The 21,685-nt window shown below is 36.3% G+C and overlaps 1 protein-coding gene across 4 annotated transcripts in view; it reads left to right on the top strand.

The window, feature by feature from the left end:
- Positions 1-21,081, top strand: part of CNOT6 (CCR4-NOT transcription complex subunit 6) — an 82,708-nt gene extending 61,627 nt beyond the window's left edge. For 3 of the 4 annotated variants that reach the window (XM_055539046.1, XM_055539050.1, XM_055539049.1), the window contains 8 exons: positions 10,189-10,293; positions 10,375-10,443; positions 11,699-11,856; positions 12,643-12,797; positions 13,522-13,676; positions 14,568-14,798; positions 16,546-16,748; positions 18,744-21,081. In XM_055539046.1, the coding sequence (XP_055395021.1) occupies positions 10,189-10,293; positions 10,375-10,443; positions 11,699-11,856; positions 12,643-12,797; positions 13,522-13,676; positions 14,568-14,798; positions 16,546-16,748; positions 18,744-18,956 (1,289 nt within the window). In that variant the 3' untranslated portion in view covers positions 18,957-21,081. The remainder of the gene's footprint in view (positions 1-10,188; positions 10,294-10,374; positions 10,444-11,698; positions 11,857-12,642; positions 12,798-13,521; positions 13,677-14,567; positions 14,799-16,545; positions 16,749-18,743) is intronic. The other variant, XM_055539047.1, reaches the window with a different exon arrangement.
- The last annotated feature ends 604 nt before the right edge of the window (positions 21,082-21,685 follow it).

The following is a 21,685-nucleotide window of genomic DNA, read 5'->3' as shown; positions in this document are numbered from 1 at the left end:
CAGTCACTAAGTCATGTCCGACTCTTTGCGACCCCATGGACTGCAGCACGCCACGCTTCCCTATCCTTCACTGTCTCCTGGAGTTTGCTCAAACGCATGTCCATTGAGTCTGTAATACTATCCAACCATCTCATCGTCTAAAGATTACAAACTTTATTTGAGGTTAGGGTCATTGGTCACAGGTTTTACACTGATTTAATGTATGTAAAAGCCTGTGAAAGTAAATGCTGGGGATGGGTAGGAAAGTCTTTATGGCACCTTCAGTTTTGATTCCTTGGTCTTCCATTTCAGAAAGATCCTTTACCATTTGACATTTGTGCTGTACGTTTCTCTCTTGGAAGTATAGTTTCACTGAGATGTTTGTATAGCTCAGCAATTCTGTTGGACATTGTTACGTATCTGTCTATAACAGTAGTTTTAAGACAGATCTCTGTTATTTTCCTGAGCTTTGCAACTTTGCATTGTAATGTTGTGCTAGCTACTAAAAAACAGTTACATTACCCTTTCTCTCTGAAAACTTTCATAATTTCTCATATCACTGTTCATTATTTGAAAGAGAAAATGTATCACCTTGTTCAAAAATCAAGTCTATTTGCTATATCATCCATTCGTACAGAGCCAGAGTATTTCTGCCATGTAAATCAGTTCATAGCATTTTCTTTAAAGTTGTTTGCCTAAGGCTAGCATGTGTCTTTTTTTTTTTAAGTTTTTCCATGTTCTTCAAAATTGTTCTACTGTGAAAGATAGGACTATAACCTTAGATGCACATTCATTTTTTAAAACAAATTTTGAGGTACTTAAAAGATTCACATGAACCTGTAAGAAATAATGCAGAGAACAATTCATATGCCTTTACCAATTTCCCTCCAGTGATAACATCTTTCAAACCTATAGTACAGCTTCACAACCAGGGTATTGGTTGGGAAGCTCCCCTGGAGAAGGGAATGGCTCCCCACTCCAGTATTCTTGCCTGGAGAATTCCATGGACAGAGGAGCCTGGCGGGCTACAGTCCATGGGGTCACCAAGAGTTGGACACGACTGAGCAACTACACACATACGCACAGTCAAGGTACAGAACGGTTCCATCACCAAAGGATCCCTCCTATTGCCCTTTAATAGCTACACTTGCTTCTTCTTGCCCCAGTTCACTCCTTAATTTCTTAAAACCACGGAAAAAACTTTCTGTAATTTTGTTATTTCAAAAATAATATGTAGAACTTGCTGGTGGCTCAGTGGTACAGAACCTGCCTGCCAGTGCAGGAGACAACAGGTTCAATACCTGATCTGGGAAGATCCCACATGCCTCAGAGCAGTTAAGCCCATGTGCCACAGCTTTTGAGCCTGTTTTCTAGAGCCTGCGAGCCTCAGCTCCTGAGCACAAGTGCAACAACTGCTGAAGCTCAGGCACCCTAGAGGCACTGCTCTACAACAGGAGAAGCCACCGCAATGAGAAACCCGTGCTCCGCAGCTGGGGAACAGCCCCTGCTTTTTACACCTACAGAAAAGCCCACACAGCAGTGAAGACCCAGTACAGCCATTACATTAATTAATTAATTAAACTATTTTTTAAAATACTATGTAAATAGAATTATGCTGTGTCTAACCTTTTGAGATTTTTTTTTTTTAATTCAGGTTAATTCTTTGGAAAGTCGCCCAGGTTGTTGGGTGTTTGCTTGTTTATATTGATGAGTAGTATTCCATAGATATATATCTTCATGGGTTGTTTAACCATCTTACTGGGTTTTTATGGAGGCTCCATTTTGTAGGTCTAGTTGATTAGATCATTGGCTCTTGGTGTTTTGTCCCTTCTGGGGGTGGGACTGAAAGTTCCAACCTTCTAGTCACATAATAGTTCTCTTAGCAATCAGCCCTGTCTTTCAGAGAAATCTAAATATCACCTCATTAACATAAAGCATCTTTATCAATCTCATCACTTAGGAAATTTCAGAAGTTTTAGGATCTATGTACCAGGAATACCAGACAGAAAGTAAATATATATTTCTTATTGTAAATCATACTATCACACAGGGTATTTTATTGTAAATCATACTATCACACAGGTATATATATAGCAAAAGTCTTAAATTTTGATAAAGTCCAGTTTATCAGTATTTTTGTTTCTGGAGCTTACTTTTGGTGTCAAGTCTAAGAACTCTTTAAAATAGCTCTACATGCCCAGTTGCTCCAGCACCATTTGTTGAAAAATTTATCCTCCATTAAATTGCTTTTGCACTGTTTTCATAAATCAGTTGAACATATCTATGTGGATTCTCTTCTTTTCATCAGTCCCTGTGTCTGGCCTTCTGCCAATATCACATAGGTTTTGGAACTTGAAATAGAGTAATAAGTCTTAATAGATAGATTGATTCTTCCTCTGTAGTCTTCTTAAAAATGATTTTAGCTATTCTAGTTCTTTGGCCTTTCCATATACATTTTAGAATAATTTTGTCTGTGGTTATAAAAAAATATTGCTGGGATTTTGATAACTTGTATCAAATTGGGGAGAACTGACATCTTTACTATGTAGTGTCTTCCAATCAAGGAATGTGCTATATCTTTCCATATATTTAGATCTTCTTTGATCTTTTTCATCAGTGTTGTATAGTTTTTGGTATATAAGTCCTGTAAATATTTTGTTAGACTTAATACTTGTCTTTTTGTTTGAGTGAATATAAATCATAATGTATTTAAATTTTGCTGTCTTTGTGTTCATTCCAATATTTGTGTGGTGTGTTAAGTGGCTTCAGTTGTGTCTGACTCTTTATGACCCTATGGACTGTGGCCCAGCAGGTTCCTCTGTCCATGGGATTCTCCAGACGAGAATGCTGGAGTGGGTTGTTGCAGTGCCCTCCTCATGTTCATTCCCTGTATATAGAAATATAATGGATTTTTAAAGTTTTATTTTATATCCTTCTACATCATAGAACCCTATTTTAGTTTTAGGAGTTGGTTTTTCTTTTTTTTTTTAATAGGTTATTTGGTAATTACAAAATTTTTTTCTATGTAGAAAATTAGTTACTTGCAAACAGGAACAAGTTTATTTTATTTTTTCTAATATGTATGCTTCCCCCCCCTTTCTCTTACCTTATGGCACTGACTAGAACTTCCAGCGCTATGTTGAGTAAAAGCTGTGAAAGCAGATATCCCTCCTTTTACTTGATCTTAGAAAGTATTGTTTTCATTTATGAGTATAATGTTAGCAGTAGGTATTTTGTAGATTCTCTTTATCAATTTGAGGAAATTTCCTTCTGTCCTTTTTCTGAGCATTTAAAATCATGAATGGGTATTAAATTTTGTCAAATATTTGTTTTATATCAGTTGATATGATGTAAAATGTAATTTTTCTTTAGCTTGGTAACTAATTTTTGAATAGTGAACCATGCTTGCATTCCTGGAATAAAATCTGCTTGATCATGATGAATAGTTTATTTATTGCCCATGTGTGTATCCTAATATTTTCATAAGGATTTTTGACTCTCTATTCATGAGAGATGTTTGTATTTTTGTTTTTTGTTTGCTTTATACTCACCTTGCCTGGTTTTGGTATCAAGGTGATATTCAGTTCAGTTCAGTTGCTCAATTGTTGTGTCCAACACTTTGTGACCCCATGGACTGCAGCACACCAGGCTTCCTGGTCCATTACCAACTCCCAGAACTTGCTCAAACTCAGGCCCATTGAATCAGTGATGGCATCCAACCATCTCATCCTCTGTCATCCCCTTCTCTTCCTGCCTTCAGTCTTTCCCAGCATCAGGGTCTTTTCCAATGAGTCAGTTCTTTGTATCAGGTGGGCAAAGTATTGGAGCTTCAGCTTCGCATCAGTCCTGATGAATATTCAGGACTGATTTCCTTTAGGATTGACTAGTTAGATCTCCTTGCAGTCCAGGGGACTCTCAAGAGTCTTCTCTAACACTACAGTTCAAAAGCATCAATTCTTTGGCACTCAGGTTTCTTTATGGTCCAACTCTCACATTCATACATGACTACTGGAAAAACCATAGCTTTGACTGGATGGACCTTTGTTGGCAAAGCAATGTTTTTGCTTTTTAATATGCTGTCTAGGTTGGTCATTAACTTTTTTTCCAAGAAGCAGGCATCTTTTAATTTCATGGCTGCAGTCACCATCTGCAGTGATTTTGGAGCCCAAGAAAATAAAGTCTGTCACTGTTTCCATTGTGGCCCCATCTGTTTGCCATGAAATGATGGGACTTTATGCCATGATCTTAGTTTTATGAGTGTTGAGTGGTAAGCCAGATTTTTCAGTCTCTTCTTTCACTTTCATCAAGAGGCTCTTTATTTAGTTCCTCTTTGCTTTCTGTCATAAGGATGGTGTCATTGGCATATCTGAAGTTATTGATATTTCTCTCGGCAGTCTTTATTCTAGCTTGTGCTTCATCCAGTCCAGCGTTTCACATGATGTAATCTGCATATTAGTTAAATAAACAGGGTGAAAATACTCAGTCTTGACATACTAAAATTACACTTGGAGACATTAATACTCCTCTCTCAAAAATTGATAGAACCAGACAAAAGTCCACAAATGCCATCAGTCCAAGAGGTATTAGACAGATATACTGGATATAACTGATATTTATAGACCACCTACCCAATAATAGCAGAATACAACTCCTGTTCAGTGCCCAAGGGACAAAAAGGTTCATGCCTGGGCCATAAAACCAAACATCCACAAATTTAAAAGAAAGGACAATAGGAAAATGTAAAATTACACTTGAAAGGACAATAGAGAAATCTAAAATTACACTTGGAGATATCAATACCCCTCTCTCAAAAACATTTTGAGTTTTGTTACTTAATGAGTACACATTCAGAATTGCCAGTTCTTCTTGAGGATTGGCCCTTTGTCATTACACAAGACCACTCATGCTGTGGTAATTTTCTCTGAAATTTACTGTATTTGATATTGATATAATCACTTTGGCTTTTATTTGATTAATATTTGCATGATTTTTTTCCCCCCATCCTTTTCCTTTCAACCTGCTTAGACTGGTATATTTGAAGTGAGTTTCTTGTTTATAGCATATAGTTGGGTCATGTTTTTAAATCCATTCTGCCAGTCTCTATCTTTTAATTGGTATATTTAGACCATTTACACTCACTGTAATTATTGATTTATTGGGGCTACAGCTGCCTCTTCATTTTTTGTTTTCTATTTTTTCTCCTTGCTTGGTTTTTTGTTTTCTTTTTCTTGCTTTTCTATGGTTATTTGAGCATCTTTTTATATTACCATTTTAATTTGTCTAAGTACATTTGAATGATCTATTTGTATATCTTTAGTAGTTGCTCTTTATTTCTTTGGTGTTTAGCTGGAATAAAGATGCTGCTATCTATGAGTTTTGTTTTGTTAGGTTGCCGTTTCCTGGTCTTTCCGCTTTTGTTGGATTTTTTTTTTCCCTTGTTCCCATTTATATGTTCACGTTGCTGGCTTTTTCAGTTCTGTATCTGGCGTATGTTAGGCAAATAGTGAATTCAAGGAGTTCTCTACTGTGTTCCTCAGGCCCTGATCATTCTGCCTTCTTACCCACATTTCATTCAGTCTTATGTTTCTTTACAGAGGCTTTAGTTGTTTTTGGTGGGAAGAACAGGGAAAAGTATGTTTACTTCATCTCTTCAGAAGTAGCTTCTCTCACTCACTTTTCTTCCTTAGTTTTGAGGGCTCAACATCATGTTTTAATTGCAGAATTGTGTTGTACTTTTTAAGTTTACCCTACGTATATTATTTTTCCAGGCAATGAAAAGCCAGATTAATTATAAATTTAAAGGAATTTCAAAAAAAGTGCACGTATGTTGTGGAAAATATACCATTTGACTTCATCCATTTATTGTTATTCAGCCACTCATTGATGTCTGATCTTTTGCAACCCCATGGACTGCAGCACACCATGCTTCCCTGTCCTTTACCATTTCCCAGAGTTCGCTCAAACTCATGTCCATTGAGTCAGTGATGCTATCCCACTATCTTGTCCTCTGTTGTCCCCTTCTCCTCCTGCCTTCACTCTTTCCCAGCATCAGGGTCTTCTCCAGTGAACTGGCTCTCTGCATCAGGTGGCCAAAGAAATGGAGCATCAGCTTCAGCATCAGTCCTTTCAATGAATATTCATGGTTGATTACCTTTAGGATTGACTAGTTTGATCTCCTTGCTGTCCAAGGGATTCTCAAGAGTCCTCTCCAGCACCACAGTTTGAAAGCATCAATTCTTTGGTGCTCAGCCTTCTTTATGGTCCAACTCTCACATCCATACATGACTACTTGAAAAACCATAGCTTTGACTAGTCGGACCTTTGTTGGCAAAGTAATGTCTCTGGTTTTTAATGGGCTGTCTAGGTTTGTCATAGGTTTCAAACCTTCCAAGAATCAAGCGTCTTTAAATTTCATGGCTGCAGTCACTGTCTGCAGTGATTTTGGGGCCCAGAGAAAGAAAGTTTGTCAACATTTCCATTGTTTCCCCATCTATTTGCCATAAGATGATGGGACTGGATGCCATGATCTTAGCTTTTCTGAATGTTGAGTTGTAAGCCAGCTTTTTCACTCTCCCCTTTCACCTTCGTCAAGAGGCTCTTTAGTTCTTCTTCCCTTTCTGCCATAAGGGTAGTGTTATGCATATCTTAGGTTATTGGTATTTCTCCTGGCAATCTTGATTCCAGCTTGTGCTACATCCAGCCCAACATTTTGCATGATGTACTCTGCATATAAATTAAATAAGCAGAGTGACAGTATACAGCCTTGACATACTCTTTCCCAGTTTGAAACCAGTTCATTGTTCCATGTCTGGTTCTGATTGTTGCTTCTTGACCTGCATACAGGTTTCACAGGAGACTGGTGAGGTGGTCTGGTATTCACAACTCTTTCAGAATTTTCCACAGTTTGTGTGACCCACATAGCTAAAGGCTTTAGTGTAGTCAGTGAAGCAGAAGTAGATGTTTTTCTGCAATTCTCTTGCTTTTTCTGTGATCCAATGGATGTTGGCAATGTGATCTCTGGTTCCCCTGTCTTTTCTAATCCAGCTTATACATGTCGAAATTCTTATTTCACATACTGTTGAAACCTAGCTTGGAGGATTTTGAGAATAACCTTGCTAGCATGTGAAATGAGTGCAATTGTGCTGTGGTTGGAACATTCTTTGGCATTGCCCTTCTTTGGGATTTGAATGAAAACTAACCTTTTCCAGTCCTGTGGCCACTGCTGAGTCTTCCAACTCTGCTGGCATATTAAGTGAAGCACTTAAATAGCATCATCTTTTAAGATTTGAAATAGCTCAGCTGGAATACCATCACTTCCACTAGCTTTGTTCATAGTGATGCTTCCTAAGGCCCACTTGACTTCACACTCCAGGATGTCTGGCTCCAGGTGACTGATCACACCATTGTGCTTATCTGGGTCATTAAGATCTTTTTTGTATAGTTCTTCTGTGTATTCTTGCCACCTCATCTTAATATCTTAGAAAGTCAGATCCCTGTCCTTCACCATCTCCTGTATTTTGCTCAGATTTATGTCTGTTGTGTCGATATCATCCAACCACGTCATCCTCTGTCACCCCCTTCTCCTCTTGCCCTGGATCTTTCCCGGTGTCAGAATGTTTTCCAGTGAGTCAGCTCTTCACTACAGGTGGCCAAAGTATTGGAGCTTCAGCATCAGTCCTTTCAATGAATATTCAGGGTTGGAGTTGATTTCTTTAGGATTGACTGATTTGATCTCCTTGCAATCCAAGAGACTCTCAAGAGTCTTCTCCAGCACCACAGTTTGAAAGCATCAATTCTTCAGCACTCTGCCTTCTTGATGATCCAACTCTCTCATCCATACGTGACTCCTAGAGAAACAATAGCTTTGACTATAGGGACCTTTGTTGGCAAAGTGATGTCTCTGCTTTTTAATATGCTGTCCAGGTTTGTCATAGCTTTCCTTTCATTGAGTAAGTGTCTTTAAGTTTCACGACTGCAGTCACTGTCTTCAGTGATTTTTAGAGCCCACGAAAATAAAATCTGTCACTGTTTCCACTTTTTCCCCTTCTGTTTGCCATGAAGTGCTCGGACCTAATGCCATGGTCTTAGTTTTTGAATGTTGAGTTTTAAGCCAGCCTTTTCACTCTAGTCTTTCACCATCATCAAGCATCTCTTTAGTTCCTCTTGCTTTCTACTATTAGAGTGGTAACATCTGCAAATCTGAGGTTGTTGATGTTTCTCCTGGCAATCTTGATTTTAGTTTGTGATTCATCCAGCCTGGCATTTCACATGATGTATTCTGTATATAAGTTAAATAAGTAGGGTGACAGTATTTAGCTTTGACCACGTCCTTTCTCAATTTTGAACCAGTCCATTGTTCCATGTCTGGTTCTGTTACTTCTTGTTGACCTACATGTAGGTTTCTCAGGAGATAGCTAAGGTGGTCTGGTATTCCCATTCAGAATTTTCTAGTTTGTTGTGAGCCAGGCTCTAGCATAGTCAATGAAGCAAAAGTAGGTATTTTTTCTGGAATTCTCTTGCTTTCTCTGTGATCCATTGGATGTTGGCAATTTGTTCTCTGGTTCCTCTGCCTTTCCTTTTTTATATCCAGCTTTTACATCTGGAAGTTCTTGTTTCACGTACTGCTGAAACCTAGCTTGAAGGATTTTGAGCATAACCTTGCTATCATGTGGTATGAGTGCAGTTGTACAGTAATGGGAACTTTCTTTGGCATTGCCTTTCTTTTGATTTGGAATAAAAATAGACCTTTTCCAGTCCTGTGGCCACTACTGAGTTTTCTGTATTTGCTGACATAGTGAGTTCAGCACTTTCTCAGCATCATCTTTTAGGATTTTAATTAGCTCAGCTGGAATTCTGTAACCTCAGTGATTGCCTTTAAATATTTTTTACGCTAGAAAGTAGTAAAAAAGACAGTGTTAAGTGTAATCTGGTTAGAATAGGATGCTTACCTTGTACTGAGAAATTTTTAGTTGACTTCATTTTCTCAACACACCCATAGGGTCCTGGTAACTTTCAAGTTATAGCTACTTGTTTCATAGGATTGTGACTAAATGAAAATTTCAGGACTCTGGTATCTGTAAAGAACTGTACACATATGTTGTAACTTGTTTTCCTGTAATTAATACTTTGCATTTATAGGAGCACATTTTTACCTTTACAGTTATTAAAGTTGTAGAGATCTTAAAAGCCAACTAATTTAGCTGTTCTTCCCACCCATGTAATCTGGCTTTTTATGAAGGATATTCCACTATCTCACAGGTGAGCTGGCTTTCTATTAGATCCTGTCCCTTGTCCTCATTCTGCTTTTTGTGTTTGTTCTTTCACAAGAGAAAAGAATAAATGCAGATTGCTTTTTTTCTCTGTTTGGTGATGATTCTTAAATTCCATACTTAAAAAAAATTTCAAATTAAAATGTCTTATTATTTTAACTGTCTTCAGTCTATAGAATTTACTAGTCTTTCTTAAAATGGAACATGGATAAGAACTTTGGTTTTAAACAGTGTACTGTGTTGTTACTTCTCATATGTAAGAAACCCTTCTGAGAGATTTCAGACTCTTAACAGTACATGTAAACCATTGCATTTGCTTTCATTTTTGGCACTTATGAAACAGTGATTGAATTTGCTGTTGGAATACTGCTCTGGGGTTTTCCCCCTTCATTAGTGAGTTAATCTTAAACCAAATCTGTCTCATTTTGCTATTTCATTCTTTAGAATTTTGAAAAATCTAAGTGCTAGACTGCATTTCTCAGTAGGATATTTCCTTATTAACTCTGTAGCATTCTTAAATTATGATTCTCAGGTTGATTATATTGGCTCTCACCTTTCCTTCTCCTAGTCCTTCTTCCCACTCTTCCCCCAATCCCGTTTTGCTTGCTTTTGATCATTATGAAAGTGTTGAAGAGGCAGGGTCAAATGCAGAGCACTATTAGATATCTTCTAGATTGACATCAGTCCATTAGTAATCATTTTTGGATACTTGTATGTAATGTGGTATGAATTATTTTTACTCTTCACATCAAAAACTGAAAAAAATATTTTTTCTAGTTTGATATATTGAGTTAATATATATATATTTATATATGTGGTTAATATATACAATTACATAGTTAATACACAAATGATCTGATAGTTTTGGTATATTTTTAAGTTTTGAAATATTTTAATATTTGTCTTTGTTTCATTTTACCTATTTTAAAAATATTTCCAGGAAATCCACTTACCCAGGACATATTGAACCTCTATCTGGAGCCAGATGGAACAAGAAGGCTACTGAACTATTTGCTTGATAATTTGGCAGGTACTGCAAAAAGAAGTAAGTGGTCATTTGATTAAACCGTTTTTTTAGAAAGACGTCTAAGAATATTGTTTAATTTTGTGTTTTATGTTCAACTAGTTTCAACAGAACAGCCACCTCCAAGATCTTGGATTATGTTACAAGAACCAGACAGAACACGGCCAACTGGTTGGTAACCTGATTTTTTTTTTTAATCTTATTTTTACTTTGTCTTTATAAACCTAATAGTATTGTTGGTATCCTTTAGATTATGGGCAGTATTACAGTAGAACGCTTAAGGTTGATTTGATTTGAAGATAATAATAATAATAATAAAGGCTTGTGTGAGTGAAGTGGAAGTCGCTCAGTCGTGTCTGACTCTGTTCTCCTGGACTGTTGCCTGCCAGGCTTCTCTGTCCATGGGGATTCTCCAGGCCAGAATGCTGGAGTGGGTGGCTGTTCCTTCCTCCAGGGGATCTTCCCAATCCAAGGATCGAACCCAAGTCTCCCGCATTGCAGGCAGAATCTTTACTGTCTGAGCCACTAGGGAAACCCTGGTGTAACTGGCCTTTATATAATCATTGTCGAGGAAAGTTTGGTATAAGGCAGTACTTCTCAGCCAGGGGCGGTTTTATCCCCCAGAAGACATTCAGCAGCATCTGGAGATATTTTTTCATTGTCAACAAGTGGTAGATGTGCTCTTGGCATCTTGTGGCTAGAGATCAGAGATGCTGCTGTGCATAGCACAGCCCTCAACAACAAAGAATTACCTATTCATGATGTCCATGGTGTTGCTTTTGAGAAACTCTGCTCTAAAGTATTGATCAAATTCAGTTATAATAAACACACCCAAATCTTTCTATATTGTAATTTCCCAAATTCTACAGTATTCCAGATGTATGATAATACAAAATTATAAGATAGCGAAAACACCTACTTGAGAGAGAAATCAAGCTAATGACCTCTAATCTTTTAAAATTGTATGAAAATAGTTTGGGCACTTCTGTCAGGGGTGCAATGGTGTTCTTCTTTCATGTGAATTAATAGTTGCTTTGTAGAAGAAAAGCAGAGATGACTGTTAAGAAAAAACTTATGTTTTCTTAGATAAATGTCAGAGTACATTCTACATTAATAATTGATGAAGTGGTGGAGGGAGCATAGAAATGAGGAGTCTTGGTCTTAGAAGCTGAAGGACTCAAGATCTTAGTCTGTTTCCTTTTGAACCTTCTGTCTGTACTTGTGTAGTGGGAAACACAATTGTTATTTATATTTGTTCATATATCTGTTCTTCCTTTATTATCTGACTTATGCCATGTCTGGCATATGATAGCTTTCCTGTGAATATATTATTGAATGAATAAAATCAAACTTAGTTTTAAGTGAAACAAAATTAATTTTTTTTTTCTGCCACGTGTGTGAATAAGTAAAGTTATCTTTCCTACAGCCTTATTTTCTGTCATGTGCTATAATGTTCTTTGTGATAAATATGCGACCCGGCAGTTATATGGCTACTGTCCATCATGGGCACTAAATTGGGACTACAGGAAAAAGGCCATTATTCAAGAAATCTTGAGTTGCAATGCTGATATCATAAGTCTTCAGGTAAGTCATCAGAAGAATACTTGTTTAAATTGCAGAAATGCCCCTTGATCAAGCAAGGAATAGCTTGAGTATGTATTACATTAACACATTTGAAGTCCTGGCTTTAGCGGTTCTTAAAATACGGACTTTTCCTGTATTGACTGAATTCCGGGAACATTTACTGCATCCTGTGCTTTTAGTACTGTGCTGCCAAGTTAAGCAAATGGGTTAAGCTGGTGTTTGCTATTACAGCTAAATGTTTACCTGCTCCTCCCTTATGTCCCTCCACACTATTTTTAATTGGGTGGCAATGTTCTGAAACTGTGGCACTGTCAAGGTATAATTTTGTTTTACTACCAGTGGTAATTGAATAATTAGGGCCAAGTGGAAAGAACATTGAATCTGGTAGACAGTAACTGGGTTCTCAGTCCAACCCTCATAATAACACATGACCTTCGGCAAGTGACTTTCTCCTTGTGGTCTGAAACTTGATCTGTGGAGTTCCTTCTACTGCTCTGATTTTTGTTTACCCCAGTTTTAAAATATAAGGAAATACATATGCATAGGGGTATATGGCTTTCCATTCTTTACTCCTAAACAGCAAAAAGGTACTTTATCAACTGGTACCTGTAAAATGACCAGTAGGTGTTATGATTGATTTCAGATAAATTACATTGAAAAGATGTAATTCTTCATTCTTCAGATCAGTCCTTTGAATTTATTTTAAGGTCTCAGACTGTACATATAAAGATAGTGCATATGACTGGTTTTTGTCTTATGAAATAACTGCTGTTTACAATTTTTCAGGAAGTTGAAACAGAACAGTATTACAGTTTTTTTCTGGTAGAACTGAAAGAACGTGGCTACAATGGATTCTTTAGTCCTAAATCTAGAGCTAGGACAATGTCAGAGCAAGAAAGAAAACATGTTGATGGCTGTGCAATATTCTTTAAAACAGAAAAGTAAGTCATCTTCTTTCTTTCTTCTTTTTTTTTGGGGGGGGGCGGTCCATGCCATGTGGGGATCTTAGTTCCTTGAGCAGTGATTGAACCTGTTCCCCTGCAGTGGAAGTCAGAGTCCTAACTACTGGACCACCAGGGAATTCCCCAGTCATCTTACTCTTAAAATATTCTCTGTATTTGCAGGATGAGGGTCAAGGGAATGGAAATTAGTTGGCAACTAAGAGAATGAGGCACCATATTATTTCTCAAGAAAACAGTACTATGATTTAAAGGGTTTTGTTTTGATTCATCAGAAAAAATGTTTTTGGAAGACATGTTGAAAGTTCTGCTGTTTTTTCAGGTGTCTTCTAGGGTTTAACTCCAGTTGTTAATTGAAACACTTTGTGATTGCATTCCCTCTGGGATGGTAGAGAGATTCTTAAGCCCATACTTTGGAAGAAAATTATTTCAAAATTGTAAGATGAAATATTCCAACATGAAACCTAAATAGAAAATGACTGCATTATCTTAAGTTGTAAAAGTTTTTCAAGATGTTATTTGTATCTGTGGCAGACTGAGAGCAACTGAAATGGACATGGGAAGCTTAGTGCTAAGTGTGGAGGATTTTCTGTAATGTAATTTACATGTCATCATATCTGTTAAGGAAGTTGGGGGGAAATTGCATTTACCACAAAACGAATGTCTTGGTATTCCCAATTTTATATTTGTGTATGTTTTGTTTTAGATTTACTTTGGTTCAGAAACACACTGTTGAATTTAATCAACTAGCCATGGCAAATTCAGAAGGGTCTGAAGCCATGCTGAACAGAGTCATGACAAAAGATAACATAGGAGTTGCCGTACTGCTAGAGCTTCGAAAGGAATTGATTGAAATATCATGTGAGTGACCTTTCCACTTCCTGTAAAATTTGGCCTCCAAAATGGAATAAAAGACAGAAAATGTTTCATATTAATACTCTTGTCTAATGCCTGAAGAAATGCAGAATTTAAATCTTTTCTAAAATCTCATATCCATTTTTCTCTACCACAAAGCTCAAGAAGAGGAAGCATTGCCTAGAAAAGTATTTCAAATCTTAAAAGGCATAAAACAAGGTTTTTTCTGCTCGAGAATTTTTCACATAAAATGCTGAAGTAAATATTAGTTAAAATAACTGCTCAGAGAGAAGAATTCTGTACACTTAATACAATTTCTTGGCAACAGGGATATTTCTGTGTTGACTTCTCTTCCTGACCTGCTTTTAGTCATTATTTTAAAGGTCTTAAGTCTTGGAGAAATGGACCACTTATTTCAAATTAAATGTATATTTAGAGAGCGATCATCATGCTAAGAACTGAGACTTCCGTCACTTGAGGAGCAGTTGGAAATGGGGATATTTAATCTGAGGGACAGAAAAGATGAAAGATGGAACTTAGTGACTGTTTTAAATGTTTTTTAAGAAAAGATGTCCGTTTAATTTTGTGATGCTCAGTTTAGGATATCTAGAAGATCAGAAGTTTTAAGGAGCTGGAACTATTTAAAAACCAAGCTATCCCAAATAGAATGGGCTCTCTTTGTTCAAAGAGTGAATACCCTGTGCTGGAAGTACTCATCCCAGAGGCCAGATGTCTGTTTCTCAGGTTTGTTACAGAGGGTAGATCAGTTTTCAGATGGGAGATTTTCAACCAGATTTTAGCGTTCTTTTTTTTATTCCCAGGACTCTGAGATATTACTTGCTTTCAGACCATGTGAGAATATATGGGCTTTGTTTCTTTTCTTTTTATCTAATATAGCTGGAAAGCCACATCTTGGAACAGAAAAACAGCTTATTCTTGTGGCTAATGCTCATATGCATTGGGACCCTGAATACTCTGATGTGAAGTTGGTTCAAACGATGATGTTCCTCTCAGAAGTGAAGAATATTATTGATAAAGCCTCGAGAAGTCTCCAGTCCAGTGTATTAGGAGAATTTGGAACTATTCCACTAGTGTTATGTGCAGATCTTAATTCTTTGCCGGACTCTGGTAAACAAAACAAGACTATTTTACATAGAACACTTGCTGACTTAAAATGCTTTTGTAATGTGTTGTTTCTGATAATTCCAAATCTAGTCAAAATGAAAATTCAGTTTATAGTGGCCGCTATCAATCAGGTTAAAAAAATTTTTTTTATGTGGAGTAGGGAGACCATTTTGAAAATGAAATGGTATTATTACCACTTCATTATAAAATGAAATAGTAAATGGTAATGGTATTATCCTCTGGTACCTCCAGAGGAAGGATATTAATCATCTTCAGAAAACACATGGGCATATTTTATTATCCCCATGTTATATGTATTGCAGACTCTGAAAAGGTTATTAAGACAGACTCTGGGATTCCAGCATGTGGTAATATAATCCAGTTTAAATTTGACCATATATCATACAATCTCAAATTTTGGTAGACGTGATTAGAAACATTGTGCATCTCAGGTGGAATTTGAGATTTTTCTATTTACAGAGGTCAGACAGTGGTTTTAACAAAAAAAGATCAAGAATGTTGATATTTAGTCACAGAGTGGAAGAATACAGAAAGCCTTATTCTTAAACTTTTCCATAGATAATACAGTGAGTAACAACCATACTTTCTTGGATACTCAAGAGAACTTTTCCTTGAACTTACTTGCATGCATGAATGCATGCATTCACACACATATGCACTTGGAGTAGTTAAATTCAGTGGCATATTGCTGCTATCACAATAGATGAAAGAAAAGATAATGAAATAAAATTTATATTAAAATCTGATTTCGGGGAAATAAAGGTGCCTAAGATCCATAATTCTTTAGTCCCTCTCATCAAAGCCATCTGGGGATTACTGGAAAGTTCTTTATTTGCTTTTCATCCTCTTTAGCTACAAAATATGTGAGGGGCAAAAAGAGACTCTTGTCACATGATACAGATCTTAAGACTCATTTCTATGTTGCATGGTAATAACAAAACACATGGGAAAATGTCTAGTTTTGCTAAGTGATTAAATGAAAGTTAAATATTTGCAGAGCCCACCTTATTCCTCTGTGTGTGCTAAGTCACTTCTGTCATTCTGACTCTGCGATCCCATGGACTGTATCTGTCCAGGCTCCTCTGTCCATGGGATTCTCCAGGCAAGAATACTGGAGTGGGTTGCCACACACTCCTCCAAGGCATCTTCCCAACCCAGGGATTAAACTCAGGTCTCCTGCAATGCAGGTGGATTTTTTACCATCTGAGCCACCAGGGAAGCCCCACCTTCTGCTTAGCACACTGGAAAAAGTGTCCAGAGATGGTGAGATGGCTCTGTCATTCTTTCATAATTCATGTATTCATAAGCACAATGAAGCCTAATCTTGGTATTTCATACTAACCCTGAGCAGAAGCCTACATACCAAGATGCTGATTGTGGTGGTAATTTAAAAAAAAAAAATAGGAATAACATGAATTTTTTTTAAGAAATAGGAAACTGGTTTAACAAATACTATTTGTCAGCCCTGTTGTATTACACAATTATTAAAAAAATAATTGAGATGATGTAAGTTCATATGGTACAGTAAAGTGTAAAATATTCACTATGATTAAAACCATGGAAAAATGTGTTTATACAAGTTTTGGCAAAGGTGGAAAATAGTGAAACATTTTAAAAAGTGAGAATATGTGTGATTTAAAACTTTACTATTGAATTATCTGTTTAGTTATGTATTGCACATAGTATATTATACTTAACAATGCAGAAAGTACATTTATATTCTTTATAGGTGTTGTGGAATATTTGAGCACTGGTGGAGTAGAAACAAATCATAAAGACTTTAAGGAACTGAGATACAATGAAAGTCTTACAAACTTCAGCTGTAATGGGAAAAATGGGACAACCAATGGAAGGATCACTCATGGCTTCAAGTTAAAGAGTGCCTATGAGAGTGGCCTGATGCCTTACACCAATTACACATTTGATTTTAAGGTGAGTTTTGAGATGAATAAACATTTAAAACTCCATTTTTTTTTTTAAGAGCATTTTTTAATTTTGTGATGGCTTTAAATGTTAACACTCAGAATGGAATTAAGCCATCTCGAATTAGCTGACAGCAGTATTCTTACGTAGAATTCCGTGTGATTAGAATTCCACCCCTACTTTATAGATATTATTAGAATCATTTCCAGGGTTAGAAATCAGATGAAATAATGATATTAAATCCTGAGTTACCTGTCATCTCTTTAGGACTTTTTTTTTTTAATGGGCTCATTACTAACAGCTGGATATGCAGGACCATTGTATTTTATTTGATGTTAGTTTGATGTTCCATTTCTTTTATTTCAGTTTAACTGAAACAGTACTATTTGAGAACCAAAATATAGTTTACTATTAGCTGTTGTAAATTTTATAATACACATATTGTTTATATGCCTTCTTATACAATTAATGTATTATTACAATATGGGTTTTTTTTCCTTAGTAATTCTCCTCATTTTTATGATCTGTGGTTGTTTAGGACTTGTGTTCAACTGTCCTTTTTTGCCATCTTTTGCATTTTTGCTCTCTTAAATCCTAGTTTTCCATTTCTAACCATTCAGGTTAGAAATAATAATCATTTATTATAATCAAAATAATAATCAAAAATAATCATTCAGGTTAGATTGTCTAGTGGAATAGTGTAAATACTTGTGTTAACTGTTGCTTAATTTTAGAGGGGAGGGTTATTTAGACTCCTTTGAGAAACTGTTGAAAACTAAAAAAATTTTTTATTTGACTTTTGAGGATCTACAGAACTGTAGATAATGATTTAACACTGGGAAGAGATGAGTATGTATAGTTAAAGAGAGACTAGAGTAGACTGGGCAAAACTAACATGTAAATGATGTTAGTAACCAAAGAGGTGGAAAACCGTGACAGTATAAGGAACTTAAATGCCAAGGAAAGAAAGCCTTTCTAGGGAAAGAGGAGTGAGTGTTAAGCTTCAGAAAGATTTGCTCAGAGTTGTCTGTAGAGATGGTCAGAGAAACTAGAATACAATGAGTTGAAGAGTAACTGAGCAATGAGAGAGAAAACCAGCTACAGATTTTCGTTTCAAGGAGGTTGATGGCAGAAGAGGGGAGGATGATAACCAAAAGGTGGGCGAGATTAGAGGTGTTTCCCTTCTGACTGCTGTTACTGGTAGAAAGTTGGGAAGAATTTAGAATGTGCTTAAATACTTTGGCCAAGAGCATGTAAAGCACAGACTGTTACAGTTACTGGACAGAGAGGAGCAAACTAAGAGTATCCTAGCTGTGTGCCGGATGCTGTGCCTGAGTGCTGTTGAAGGTGTGAAAGGCAGAGATGTGCTTGGCCTTTGTGACATCATGGTCTGGTGGGAATGTAGATCTCAGCCACACAAATGAGTATATAGTTGCACTTTAGGGTATGCATTAGCAAGGGAAAAAATCAGGTGGTAGCTTTAAGTGGATGAGGGTAGGATTCCAGAAGGCCTTGCGAAAGTAATTAAACTTGGCACTTGAAGGTTAAGAAGGACTTAGCCAGGTGACAAGTAGAAGAAAGTGTTCCAGACATGTGCGGAGGACCTGGAGGAGGATGGAGCTTATCACCTACAGGAATTGTACCTCATTTCACACCCTGCTTCCCCAAAAAGGGCTAGTGTGGCAGTGGAGTAGTGAGCAAGGAAAAGTGTCACAAATTAAGTTAGGAAAAAGAAGCAGAGGCCATATCATGAAGGATTCTTTAGGTCTCGTTAAAGATTTTGAAACAATCTATATAAGAGGAAGAATGATTACCATCCCTAAGGTTTCTTCATTTTCAATTTGGGGATGCTATTTGATCTGTGTAATAACTGCCCTTTTCTACAGGCCAGTAAGTTTCTTTGTTTACCAAACATGACTGGGGATATGTCTTGAAAGTTCTCAGTATTTCAGTGTCATTTTATGTGCCATTTTCTTATTTTTCTTTCTGCCTTCTGTTTTTCAGGGTATAATTGACTACATCTTCTATTCTAAACCTCAGCTGAACACTTTAGGCATCCTGGGACCTCTGGACCACCATTGGCTAGTTGAGAACAATATCAGCGGCTGCCCACACCCACTCATCCCCTCTGACCACTTCTCACTTTTTGCACAACTGGAGCTCTTACTGCCTTTCCTGCCCCAGGTTAATGGCATTCACCTTCCTGGCAGGAGGTAGTCAAGTACCTTCAGAGGATGACCTCAGTTTTACTCGTAAACTTGTAAAAATTCTGAATATAGGGGAGTGAGGTATGGCCACTTAGATTTGTTTATTTGTTTGTTTTTTCTTAATGATGATTTTTCAGTCTGATCATTTGATAAGGATATAGTATGAAAGCCAGGTGCTAGCAAACAAATTCTGAGCCCAGTATGCTTTATATACTGTTAGACAGGGATTGGTGTGTTTGCACCTATCTTTAATTTGTTGCAAATAATTTTCCTGTTTCTTCTATCCAATTTAATATTTTCATGCCTTGAAATAGGAAACTGAACAGCATATTCTCTTTGCACAGAAATCTGTAGCACTACTTTTTTGAGGCCAGTAATAACATCCAGAGATCATTCTTCCATACTTTACTCCCTCCTTTTTCAGACTTGTTTGTAAAATATAGAATTTGAATTTAGCCTTTATGATTGTATATGATCCACAGAAAACCTGATTTATGAAATTTTGTACTAAAAAAATCAGATTTGGAAATGATTGTATTGTAATCTAAGGCTAAGGTTTTTTTTACCTGTTTCATGTGTTATAAAGCTTGTAAAAGAAGTTGCAACAGACTTTCTCTGCTGATGATTTGCACTGTTAGGGTTTTGTTAGCCCTTTTGTACTACTTTGTTTTTAAATTGAGAACATTGCTCTTTAAATTTAACTCTCTTTAAAGTTTAGGACATTTGCTTGGACTAGAGACAACTTACTGATGAATTCCTGGATTTTTGCAAAAAACTATTTACCAGGACAGATAATCTGAGTAGTGAATGATCTGAAGGCATTTATGGACTGAATGTGTAATGGTTGATGTATGTACATTCTGATATTTTTAAATCCTTAACTTTTTTAAGTTAAAAAATTATGGCTGCTTAGGTACAGCTTCTTAACTCCTTTTTGAGACACTTCTTGTCCTATCTCCACTGTGCCTGCCTGAATTTGTTCCCACCAAGCACTGCCTGTGCATGCAGAGAAAATCTGTGCATCCTCTTTTGTATTTTTTAAATACTGTTTAACATTTGTGAGAGTTTTATGAAAATCCTTTTGTATGAGCTGTGGGTTTTTCCATTGTGAAGCATTGAATATCACATTTTGGAATGTGTTCATAGGGTGGGGAGCCCTGGGTCTTTGTTTGCCAGACCCAAGCACTGCTTCTTGGCGTCATTGCACAGTGCTGTTCGTCACCCAGAGTACTACTATCATGTGAATTCTTTTTGTTTTCCATGTATTCCTTAGTTTCCATGTTTTTAAAAAATCATTCCCTTTTTTTAAAAAAGAAAAAAAGTAATTTTCCGTTTATGAAGCAGTATAAAATAAATGAGATGTATTTTCAAAACAGGTCCCTAAGACAATACTTCAGATCATTTTTAAAGTGACCAAGTCATTTTAATATGTCAACCAAGATAAAAGATATTATACCTTGTATTTTGCCTGTAGTGCCATTAGTAGAATAGAGATTAAAGCCAGCTTTAACTTTGCAAAGTTAACTCCTTTATGTTCTGTTTTCATTCATTCATTCTCTCAAAAAACAAATGAATTCAGAGGGAACTTGGTCTAACTGCTTTTGTTTCAGCTGCAGGCAGGGAAGCAAAAGGACACCATGTACCCAGTGAGCATTAAGAGAAATTGTTGAATGTTAATAACAGTTTTTATACAGAGAATGAGTCATTTTGGATAATGACTTAAAATTTTATGAAAAATGTTCAGCACTTAAATGTGCTTATTCTAAGAGAAAATAAAATTACATACTGTTTAAGTAAAAGATTCTTTTTTTTTTTCCTTTAAAAAAAAAATTCTACAAAAGGTTTTGATCTTGAATCTTTGTCTGGGACCTGGTTTTTCCTTTGAGGTTTGCTTTTTCTTTCTTTCTTTCTTTTTTTTTTTTTTTTTTTTTTTAAAGATTTTGTTGTGATAGTTTTTTATTTTTTGCCTTCCGTTTTAAGTTGTGCTGACACCAAACACATCTGGTTTATAATCAGTACATTGGAAAGCTGGTATTATTGATATAGAACCAATGCATAGCTTTCTTTAGGGTTTCTTTTTGGGTTTTTGTAAAGTGTGAATAAAAGGTGTGTTTACTCATTTTTCCTAAACACTGTGTTGGTAGTGTGCATCATGACAGTTTCCAGCAAAGGCAAGCTGGAGCTGGCTGGACTGATGAGATGAAGGAAACTGCTTGAGCTTTATGGAAGAAGGGGAGAAGCACTTACTCTGTTTTTAATGGAGGATGTATTCTTTTCATAGATGCTGGAACTAGAGTGCACTTGTTAGATGCTAAAGGTTTGAGCTTTACACAAAATATTTTCATCTGTATTTGTTATTGTCTACAAAATATTTTAATTTGGAACCAGCATACTAAGATATAATGGCTGGTTATGTCTTGAAAATATTTGTTCTTGCCTCTTCTGGGCATACTGCATTCTGTGGGTCAGTTTGAACAGCTTCTCCACCTTATTAGATAGTGATAAATTGAACCAGAAGTATAGATTTACAACCATAAGCTTCAAAAGAGAAAAAATATTTTCAGTCTATAGTGAATAAATGATCACACCAAAATAGACCAAAACTTTGGTTAAGCAAGGTTTGTGTTTTAAATACTTTATGTGTTCTGGATAATTTCCAGTAATCCATACTCCCTAAAATGCAGTTAAAAAAAAAAAAGAAAGAAAGAAAAACTAGTAAGTTTTCACAGTATAGGTTTT

This window comes from Bubalus kerabau, chromosome 1 (genome assembly GCF_029407905.1).
Source record: "Bubalus kerabau isolate K-KA32 ecotype Philippines breed swamp buffalo chromosome 1, PCC_UOA_SB_1v2, whole genome shotgun sequence".
Taxonomy (NCBI): domain Eukaryota; kingdom Metazoa; phylum Chordata; class Mammalia; order Artiodactyla; family Bovidae; genus Bubalus; species Bubalus kerabau.
The sequence above is the reverse complement of the archived record's forward strand: the minus strand, read 5'-3'. Positions and strand labels throughout refer to the sequence as shown.